General features: G+C 40.6%; 1 protein-coding gene across 1 annotated transcript in view; it reads left to right on the forward strand.

Moving 5' to 3' along the window:
- The window catches only part of SYTL5 (synaptotagmin like 5), a 300,140-nt gene extending 296,243 nt beyond the window's left edge, over positions 1-3,897 (forward strand). Inside the window, exon 18 of the mRNA XM_012933704.2 lies at positions 1,286-3,897. Within this exon, the coding sequence (XP_012789158.2) occupies positions 1,286-1,446 (161 nt within the window). The 3' untranslated portion in view covers positions 1,447-3,897. The remainder of the gene's footprint in view (positions 1-1,285) is intronic.
- Positions 3,898-11,496: the final 7,599 nt, after the last annotated feature.

Consider the following 11,496-nt stretch of genomic DNA (forward strand, 5'->3'; position numbering starts at 1 on the left):
TCATTGTGGGCTTGCTAGTTTGTTCTATCATCTAGGTAGGAGAGTAGTGTAGGCTACAAAGGATGCAGTTCATCCTAACATCATGTGCTCAAGCCAGGGACAACACGGATCTCAAGTCCTGCCAACCCCAGTAGGTAGCAGTTACGCCACATTTGATGTCCACCTGATCTGCGCTGCATGGAAGTTAATCCTCACCACCTGATTTCTCAAGGATCCATGGACCGAGGCTAGAGTGAGGAGTTGCTCTTTGCTGGAAAGGAAAGTCAGTCCTAGGCCTTGGGTCCTTTGTCACAGAAAAGAATTTCAGGAGGAGAAGAACAGTGAAGTAAATACAGATTTTATTTGGAGATTTTGAGGAAAAAGGGGGAGAAAGAGAGCGAGGGCAACATGCTCAAGAGAAGAATGTGTGCTTCTCCAAAGGCAAATAGAGCCACAATACACACTCCAGTATTAGATATGAAAGCATGAAAGTCCACATCTCAAGAGCGGAGATGTGGGTGACATGTGCTCAGGCATCAGGACACATGCCTGGGCTTGGGTAGCATATCCACTTGCCTCTTTTGTTCGAGTTGGCTTTTATAGGGTTTTCCCCAAGCTACCCACATGGGGCTTTATACCTAGGTAAGAGTCCCTTGCTAGAGTGGTTGCCAATGGGGTAGAGTTAGGAGTAGTTAATGGTCTCCTTTGAAAACCCTTTCCTGGCCTTTATTCCTGCTGGAGCTTCTTTTGGGGATGGGGTGGGGGGGTGGGGTCGGGGGGCATGATGTGGTGGTGGTGGTGTCACGCCTTCTCTGGCTCTGTTCTGGTGCCAGGTAAAGGTCTTATCAGGCCTTAGTTCCTGTGTTCACAAGGTGGGATTTTTGCAGTTTTGGGGCTGGTAAAGTAATAAGACCATATTACTTCCCTAGAATTCCATTGCCATGGGGGCCCTTCCCTATCTACCTGCTTGCCTCACTAACATCACTCACTAGATATAGTAAGAATAAGCCAAGTCAGGGAATTGCTATCTGATCAAAAGACTCCCTCAGGAGCTGGAGCGATAGCACAGTGGGTAGGGCATTTGCCTTGCACGTGGCCGACCCGGGTTTGATTCCCAGCATCCCATATGGTCCCCTGAGCACTGCCACGGATAATTCTTGAATGCAGAGCCAGGAGTGACCCTTATGCAACTCTGTGTGACTCAAAAAGGAAAAATAAAAGACTCCATCAAAGATTGATAGATACCTTCCACGAGATCAAAACGTTTTATGCATGAAGTATAAAACTCCCCTTTCATTTTTGTTAGGTGTGAGCTATGGGAAGAGTGTTGACTGGATGGACTCTCAGGGAGAAGAGCAACGCCTTTGGCAGAAGATGGCTGAAAATCCTGGGACCCCTGTAGAGGGTGTACTTATGCTCCGTGCCAGCATGGGGAAGGTTGTGAAGGTACCAGCCTTCTATGAATGAGGTTTCCAGAGACTGTCTGGCTACAGTAACTGACTTGAGACTGGAATTTTCTGTCTGTGCCATTTCTCAAATGAGGTTGTTAGGACGAGAAAAGAGAGATGTCAGTGTTATGAATAGTTAGAATTTTGCCAAGTGTATAAAAGTTATGTACCTCAATATGTTCATGGTCATTGGTCCAAGCCCTTTTTGATTGAATGATAGTATACTACACTGTCCTGTCAAAAAGCATATGTATGATGACTTACACAGGCTTTATACTGTAGAGGAAACTTATTTGAAACTAGTTAAATTTGGGGGATGCCCAACCTTTTTTTTCAGCTACTTTAGTGTTCCTCAAAAGTATATGTTCAAAGGGGGTGTCTCTCAGGATGTAGATTTCTTGAAGAGTAAGAAGAAAGGTGATTGGACACTCTTTCTTCATCTTGGTAATGAATGATCCAAAGAAGGCATTACAGGATGATTGTTGGGCAAGAGATTAGCTCTATTTTTGTAGCAAACTTGTGTGTCAACAAGGTAAGTTTTCAGAGCAATCTGATAGTTTTTTTCTATGCTGTCTATGTAATGAATCATCTAAATCAGCCTACTTTTTATAGAATTTCTAAGAAAGCTAATATATTGCTCCAGAACAATAGATGCAAACCAGGATTGACCTGGGAATGGAATATAGGGTGAATTTAGTGAAGATATAGCTATTAGAGATATCTGTTTGCACATTTATTTTATGAAATTGTCCAAGCAACAAAAGGGTCTCAGCTGAAAGACAGTAAGGAATAACCTACATTTTGGGCCTCTGCTTATAGTGTATCTATTCAAGTCCTGTTGGTCAAAAGGAGTCACATGTTCAAGCCTAAATTCAAGATGCAAAGAAGCACATTGCTCACAGTGCAGCCACGGGGACATGAGGATGCAGGAAAGAATTAAGAATGCATTCATTTACTCTATGGTGTTTTCTGGGGCCAGAGAGATAATATAGTATGTCAGGTGCTTGTGTTGCATGCAGCTGACATTGGTTTGTTCCCTGGCACCAACTATGGTGCCTGAACATTACCAAGAATAAGCTCTGAGCACTACTAGATGTACCTTCTCCCCAGCCCCCCGGCCCCAAATCTATCATACTTACTGTCATATAAAAGTTATGGATTGAAGCAGCAAGCATAAAACTTAAAAATACTTCTGACATATGTCTATATTTTGTAAAGTCAAAACCTACAGTCCAGGGGCTAGAACAATAGTATGGTGGGTAGGGTACTTGCCTTGTACTCATCCAACCCTAGTTTGATCCCAGGCACCCAGTACGGTCCCTAGAGTTCACCAGGAATTGGTTCACAATGCCCGGAGTAAGCCCTGAGCACAGTTAGATGTGGTCCCCAAAACAAAACTAACAGAAAACTACCCATAGCCCAGGGAGCTGGAATGACTAGTTCAAGGTCATATAGAGGCCATGACCATATCCAGACTTAAATCCAGAATGTTACTGCTAGGTCAGTGTTCTTTCCTCTGTAGTCTTTGGCATGGCCCCATGTTCATCAGGATTGATGTAAGCACAAAGATCAAGGAAAGTGGCAGAGTTTGATTATTTGAGTAAGAACATCCTTTATTCAATCTTCTCTTGACATCATATAGTAGCTCCTTAACTTGTTTTTTCACTTGACTTTATAAAAAACAATCCTTAAAAGAAAAGAAATTTTTACCTAGTAGGAAAGTAAGAATCACCTTTAGGCTTATCAGCTCCATTTTTCTATATTTATTCTTGAATTTTGATAAGCAACTTAGAATATAGTTAGCATTATTCTTGGTAATGGAAGAGGAAATTCCATTTCCAATAGTATCCAAATAGGACATCTAAGTTATAAAAAAAAATCGAAGTTGTTGATCTAGTGTAGTTCAGTAAATTTCGAAAAATTCATCATATCCCAAGACCATCCTTCTTAAACACAGGGAAAAAATGTAAAATTATCACTGCTGCCTACATTAGAGAAATAAATTGTCTTCAGGCTTGAGGTGACTTTTTCTGTCATCAAATGACATTTTGTGGGGAGGTGAGAGAATGGGATGGTAAAGCCTGAAGACAGTTACAGAGAAGTTGAAAGGAAGTTTATTTGTTCATTAAAAATGGGGAAAATTATAAGATAAAAATGCATAACTTGGACATTTGTGTTTTAGACCCTAGAGCAATTACACGTGTTCTTAGTTTCATAACATCCCGTATCTCACGATGAAAACTCATGCACACAGAGGTCCAGGAGAAACCTGTAGATACTGCTTTCAGAAATAAAGGCATATTACCTTTAGTTCATTCTCTTTTATTAAGTATGGTGGAGAAGCACAAAAAAAGCTTTTAAATATGGGGGATATATGTGAATGGCATAACATTTAAGTAGCTCAAGATTGTGAACATTAACGTTTTTCTCTTCATATATCCGAATAAAGGTTATCATGTTTGTCCCTTTACCTACTTTCAGTACTCAGTTCTTGTGCAGAGTGATCATTTCCAACTATCTTTGTCATAATGTTTCTTTCTCTATCCTAGCTACCCTCCCCACCCCAACACTTGTGACAAACTTCCAACCATGGGCCATTCCTCCTCACCCTTGTTTCTACTGTCCTTGGGTATTATTCCCATAAAAGTTTTTTTTATATCCCACAAATGAGTCCGCTCATTTTATACTTGTCCCCTTCCCTCTTCCTCATTTCAATTGGCATAATACTCTCCATATCCATCCATTTAGATGCAAATTTCATGACTTCTTTTTTCCGATTCCATTGCGTAGATGTTCCACAGTTCTTTATCCAGTCATCTGTTCTCAGGCACTTGGGTTGTTTCTAGATTCTGGCTATTGTGAATAGTGTTGCAATAAACATAGAAGTGCAGTGGCTTTGTTCAGTGTGTTTTTGGGCCCCTGGGGTATATTCCAAAAATAGTATTGCTGGGTCACAGGGAAGCTCAATTTCTAGCTTTTGAGAAATGCTCATATTGTTTTCCAAAAAGGCTGGACCATGGGGCCGGAGCGATAGCACAGCGGGTAGGACGTTTGCCTTGCATGAGGCCGACCTGGGTTCAATCCCCGGCATCCCATATGGTCTCCCCAGCACTGACAGGAGTAATTCCTGAGTGCATGAGCCAGGTGTAACCCCTGTGCATGGCCGGGTGTGACCCAAAAAGAAAAAACAAAACAAAACAAAAGGCAGGACCAGTCGGCATTCCCACCAACAATACAGAAGTGTCCCTTTCTCCCTGGAACCGTGCCAGCACTAGTGAGACTGGAGTGAGAGCACAGCAGGTAGGGCATTTGCCTTGCCCGAGGCTGACCCGGGTTTGATTCCTCTGTCCCTCTCAGAGAGCCTGGCACGCTACCGAGAGTATCCTGCCTGCACTACAGAGCCTGGTAAGCTACCCGTGGCGTATTCAATATTCCAAAAACAGTGATAAGTCTCACAATGGAGATGTTACTGGTGCCCGCTTGAGCAAATCGAAGAACAACAGGACGACAGTGCTGTAATGCTATATATATATATGTATATATATGCATATATATATGATGTATGCCAGTCTCTGTTAACAGCCTCTATTTTTAAAAAATAGCTACAGGATATTACATTATAGGGATCCATCAAAAATTTTAACCAAACTTGATATTAAATATGGTCATCTATGTTTCGTGGCTTGACTAGTCAATCTTTCAAAAAAATTGAAATGAGGTAAACATATTACGTAGAAAATTCAGTTTTATCTATTCTGATGAAATAGATTACAGTGAGAAATCAGTATGTACAGGGGTATATATTGCGAAACATTATAAATAACTCAGAGGCCATAAGTGCTGGCCTTCTAGAATATCACATACTCCTAATTTTTTGTTTTACTTCTTGCTTCTTCATTTTCACTCATCCTCTATACCGGTGTTTCTCAACCAGGGCAGGGGTGAAATGGCAACTCCATGGATTCCCAGGAACACATTGCAAAAGAAACACAGTGAAAATCATGTAACTGAGGACCACAGCTGTAACCATTTTTCTGGTTTCACTGCAGTCTGGCTTTACAACACGTTACACTGCAGTCTTCACTGTAGTCAGCAGTAACAAGTAAGCACTGCACTTTCCCTCAAGGTTAGCACGTGAACAAAGGGGAAACTATTTGATTACTCTTGACTTCACAGAGTGTATTTCCTAACTAGAATTTGAGTAGCCTTAAGAAAAGGGCGTCCTTCAGCCTGCCTTTCATTGAGTCAACGTTTTGTACTTCAGTACACACCTAGCTTTTTTTTGCTACCTAACCTACTCTCTCTGTCTCTGTTTAACCCTATAACACTGGACTGGCACTAGTACTAATTGTCTCCTACTCATACTAATAATGCTGCTATTACTGGTATCAATAACTATATTCTCTATGGCGCAGAGTAGTATTGTTCGCTAAATAACAGTTACATAGAGATAAAAAAATCAGTTGTTGCTGGGATGAGAGAGAGAAAGCAAGTATGATTACATTTTTTCCTGCTATGTGCCACATGGACGTTTCTCACATCATTCTCAAGTGATAAAAATACAGGCAGATGGACCACAGTAAATGGAATCTACAGATCTATACTGTCTGTGGTGGACCTTATTATAGTCCATAGGTTAGACATTTCCCACCTTTATAATATAGCTTGGAATCTTTGTGATGATGGAATAGTTCTGTACCAAGATTGTCATAGAGGGGCCAGAGAAATAATACAGTGGATGCAGACTACCCAGGTTCGATCCCCAGCATCCCATATGAACATTGCCAAAAGTAATTCCTGAGTGCAGAGCCAGGAGTAACCGCTGAGCATCGCTGGGTGCGACCCATAACATGAGTCTTCCCATATGGTAAAATGACATAGACCTATTCACACACATGTTACCAGTGTCATTCCTGGTTTCTGGACACAGTTCAACAGGCTGTGATCACTGGGCAACTGAAGGGTGCAAAGGACTGCTCTGTGTAACTTCCTGTGACTCTGCTGATTTCAGAACTAAAAAAATTTAAAACTATTTTGCAAATCTTTCCAATTATTTTTAATAATTTGACAGAATGCACAGAAGAGCCTGGCAAGCTCCCTGTGGCATATTCGACATGCCAAATCCAGTAACAATAACAGGTCTCATTCCCCTGGCCCTGAAAAGAGCCTCCTATAGTTGGGAAAGATGAGGAAGGACAGGCTGCTAAAATCTCAGGACTGGGACGAATGGAGACATTACTGGCGCCCGCTTGAGTAAATGGATGAACAACGGGATGACAGTGATACAGTGAGGACCACAACATGAAATTAAATGACCAACCAGTAGGAAAGGGGAGGCATAGGAAAGAACCCAGGCCATGGTTGAAAAACGATGGAGAAATGCTGCACAGTTTTAAAATAGCGAGTTCTTCTTTCTTTGCTCCTCACACCCTCTCAGGCATCACCATGTCCCATGCAACCTCTCCAGACCAGACCCTTCCTGTCAGCCCCAGCCCCAGCTCCAGAAGCCTGTTTGACAACTCACCAGGAGTGCTCAGGCTCTTCACATATTTAGAACTGAATTCTTCATTCCACCTTCTCCCTTGCCAGGCAGGCCGTTTGAACCATACATGCCACCTCAGTAGACACTGGGTGTGATCTTTGATTTATGCCTCTCTCTTTTACCCAGAGGGAACAGTAATCAGCAAATCACATTGATTGCTTCCTCCAGTGTATCTACCCTGTTCTCATCATCTTCATGCTACTAGCCTCACCCAAGCCACCAGCAGCGCCCTCTGTGATTATTGAACTCACATAGCTACTGTCTCGGCTGCTGCTCTTGCCCTCCTACAATTCATTCTCCATCTTATGGCCAATATGATTTTCCCAATATGTTCATTTAAGCTGTTCAAACACAGAGAAAAGTTTTTTTTTCCTTTTGGCTCACACCCGGCAATGCTCAGGGGTTACTCCTGGCGGTGCTCAGGGGACAATATGGGATACTGGGAATCGAACCCAGGTCAGCTGCGTGCAAGGCAAATGCCCTACCCTCTGTGCTATCGCTCCAGCCCCCAGAAAAGTTTTAAAAAATCTACAATGAACACTCTGATGCTGACCATCCAAATTCAGCTTCTAACCAAAAGTATACTTATTGTAGTACCTGTCCATCCCCCAGAGTGGTCTTATAAAAATGGAAATTAAATCATGCATGCAAATCATCCATGACTATCCATTCCCTTGAGGAAAATACAATTCCTACATAAGAGGGTTTCTGCCTCCTCCCAGATTGTTGCAGGCCACACTTCCTCATTCTTCCTTTCCTTGCATCACACACTGCAGTTTTCTGTGTCTCCGTTATGCCTGACTCTATCCCATATCACGGCCTTTGCAGGGAATGCCTTTGCTTGCTTTCCTTGTTGTCTGAGTTTCTAAAAGGATCCGGGTCTTGAGTGTGGCCTGCTCCTGATCAGAGAAATCTCCCCTGCTTACTCTCTGCCTGACTAGGTCATAACAGCCTGCCTCTATTTCCCCTTTATTGCACACATCACAGTTATGATTATCCTTATAATGAGTCTTTTATGTCTGCATTGGTTCCTGGTTCTTTCCCCAAACCATCCTTAGAATATAATATTTCTAAGGAAGAGACACTATTTTTTGTTCAAGGCTATATTTCCCATGATCAGTTCATAGTGGATAATAAAACTATTTGAAATAAGTGGGAAAAAACCATAACAGAATGTTACATTAATAGGTTTATTTAGAGATCATGTCTAACTTCCAACTTACAGGTAAGAAAAATGGGGCCAACACAGGTCAAGAAATATCTCAGCAACAAATACCAACTGGTGTTAAAACAAGCCTTCTGAGGCCAGGGAGACCGTTCAAAGGGTTAGAGAGCATAGACTTTGCACATGAGAGTCCCAGATTTAATGTGTACCCATGTTAAAAATTACCATCCTCATTACAAGTAGTAAAAGGAACCATTCTATCACAGAGTAGTTTATGTCCATCATTTTGGGTTACGCTGCAGTTAGAGTGATTGGGATTTACAATGTATTTCCTTTCCCATCCTTTTCTAGTATTATTTAAAATTGGACATTTGTTAAAAGATCATTGGTTTTCGGTTGATGTGAAGAAAAAGATGTCTAGACTTTCATGAGTCTTCTTGCCTTTGACGTTCTCTGCCACCCCAATTAATTTGTCCTTCTTAATTCACATATATCTTCTTTGATTGTTGTTCTGCGTGATGGTGTACACCAGAACTTTCGGAAATGGCTTTAATGCTCTTTTCCCACGTGGATTAATGGAAATATTATTGTTACTTTCACTCTTTCCTACTATCCCCAAAGTGAGCTCTTTTTGAATTATGGGCTTTTTTTAAAATGCTGGAGGTTATACCTGGAGCTTCATATATGCAAAGTATGTGTTCTACTGCTGAGTCACACCTCTGATCCTCTATTAGAGTTATTTGCTTGCAAGACATCTGATTTCATAAAGTCAGTTTTATTGCTTGAAGGATTGCTCACCTCTGTCCAGGATGCCAAATAACCTGAATCACTAAACATCCTTGCAAATGTAATGAGCAGAACTCCATTAAGAAACAGTATGGTATTAGCCGGAAGAAATCATTTGTATATGAGTTGATACATAAGGAAAACAACCTGTGCCTAAACATTAGTGCAGAGTTTCTAAATTCTAAGAAACACCGGTCTGGTTAGTGACAGGGCTTTTGTAAAACGGGGAAAACAAATTGAACTAGACATGCATTACTGAGGACTTAGGAAAAATTTTGCCACCATTGTTTTTTGGTATGTGTGTATCCCTTCTCTAAAAAAGTTTTCCTCCCAAAAATTGTACAAATACTCAGTGAACAATGGAGAGAAGTACCACATCATCAGTGCAACAATTAGCCTGGCTCTGAATGCACCTGGGTCCCCATTTCTGGAATGAGCATAGTTCTCATGAGGAGGCTATTTTTCTTTAGTTTGGAGATGAATCTAAGGACTTAGTGGACTCAAGGAGGAAATACTTTCAATATCCCCAGAATAGCTAAAAACATCACTTGATCATTGGAACACTGGGATGGGGACTCTCCTTGGGCAGAAGGAAGAAATAAGCTTAATTTTCTGAACTGTACCAGAGACTGTCACACATATTTGTTTCTGTTTTGTCCCTAACAGCCAGAAGCAGCTTTAGCTGCCCATTTATTTTCCTAGACCACTGCTGCGATTGGAAATTGGACTCTTTTGTTTCTTTCTGTGATATTAATCGTTTTTATTTGTTAAAATAGTAGTAGGTTTTTAGCAAAATTGAGTGGTACAAAGAGACTGTGTTTACTATTACCACCACCCCACCCCCGAAGTTTTTGCTATTGTTATCATCTTTCACTACTGTGGTACTTTTATTACAATAAATTATGAGTCAATAATGGTACAGTGTTTTTAATTGAAGCCAATAGTTTACATTAGAATTCTTTCTTGGTATTATATAATTCTGTGATTTGGGCGTTGCATAATATATAACTAGTTGCATTATCATAGAAAATAGTTTTTGCTGCCCTTAAAAATCCCCCATGTTCTAACCCCGTTAATATTTGTATTGTCTCTACTGCCTTAGAATGTCATGTAGTTGAATCATATGGTAAACAGCCTTTTCTGACTTACTTCTTTCATTTATTGATATATACCTAAAGTTCTTTGATATATTTTGTGGCTTAGTAGCTCTTTTTATATTGTGGTAAGATACATAGTATGAGTTCTACCCTAAGTAAAATTTTACGTGTATGATATAGTATTTGCATTTTTGTTTTTAAGAGAGAGAAAATCATGGAGAAGCTGGTAAGAAACAATTTAAATTTTTTTAAAAAAAACTCTGAGAATAATGGGAGGTTTGCAATCACTTTGCTATTTTTTGCTTATTTCATATTATTGTTAGCCACAAACTATTCCTATTGTTTTGCCATGTTTTGGTTCAAAATTAATAGCAATTTATAAATGCTTAGCATGTCTATTTCTAATCTTCTGTATGGAATATTTACCCCAGACCAAAGCTTTGTTTCACCCTGTACTGATTGTGAAGTGTGTGATGTTTATTTTTATTGGATTCACCGTCCTATTCTCTCTAATAAGATCTATTATAAGTTATTCCTAACTTCCTGAAGATGGAATATATTTCCTTAATGACGATTGTGTCTTTCCTTATTTAAAATACTTGTATCTTTGTATTCCTCCATCCCTCTCGGAGAGCCTGGCAAGCTACTGAGAGTTATCCTGTCCGTACAGCAGAGCCTGGCAAGCTACCCGTGGCGCATTTGATATGCCAAAAACAGTAACAACAAGTCTCACAATGGAGACATTACTGGTGCCCGCTCAAGCAAGTCGATGAACAATGGGACGACAGTGCGACAGTATCTTTGTATATACATTTGCTGAATTGAAATATGGGTGAGTGGTATCTCTGTTAGGTGGTTGTTTAACAACTCTTCTTGGTGCTCAGCTAGTGAATCTTCCCCTCATTTTGGTTTTGGTTTACCAGTCTTCCTATAAATTTAAACCCTGACACCATCCTCCCTCACCCTCCCCTAATAAGCAAAACCATGGCAAGGGATTTAAAACAGCATTAATAGAGCACATTAGGTGATTTATAACTTGTTACCTAATTCATTATTTGTGTTTTTTAAAATGACAAAAAAGGGGGCCTGAGAGATAATATAGCAGGTAAAGCCTTGTACCAACCAGGTTTGATCCCCAGCACCACATATGGTCCCCTGAGTGCCTCCTTGAATGATCCCTAAACACAGAGCTAGGAGTAAGTACTGAGTATAGCCAGGTATAGTGTCAAAACAAAACAAAGGCACAAAAAGACAGGAGTCTTGAGAAGTTAAGTGACTTACCCAAGGTACCAAGTTAATATGTTACTCCGCCTCCATAGAGCTCCCTCCTTAGCTCCGATTCTAAAGCCCGGACTCTTGTTACAAGCTGCATCCTAGATAGAAATTCTGTGTTTTTTGTAGGTTGAAATCTTGCTCCTCAAAGTATGATTCATAAACTAGCATCATAAGCAGCACCAGGGAGCTTGTTGAAAAATGAGA

The sequence above is a fragment of the Sorex araneus genome, chromosome X, assembly GCF_027595985.1.
Source record: "Sorex araneus isolate mSorAra2 chromosome X, mSorAra2.pri, whole genome shotgun sequence".
In the NCBI taxonomy this organism is placed as follows: Eukaryota; Metazoa; Chordata; class Mammalia; order Eulipotyphla; family Soricidae; genus Sorex; species Sorex araneus.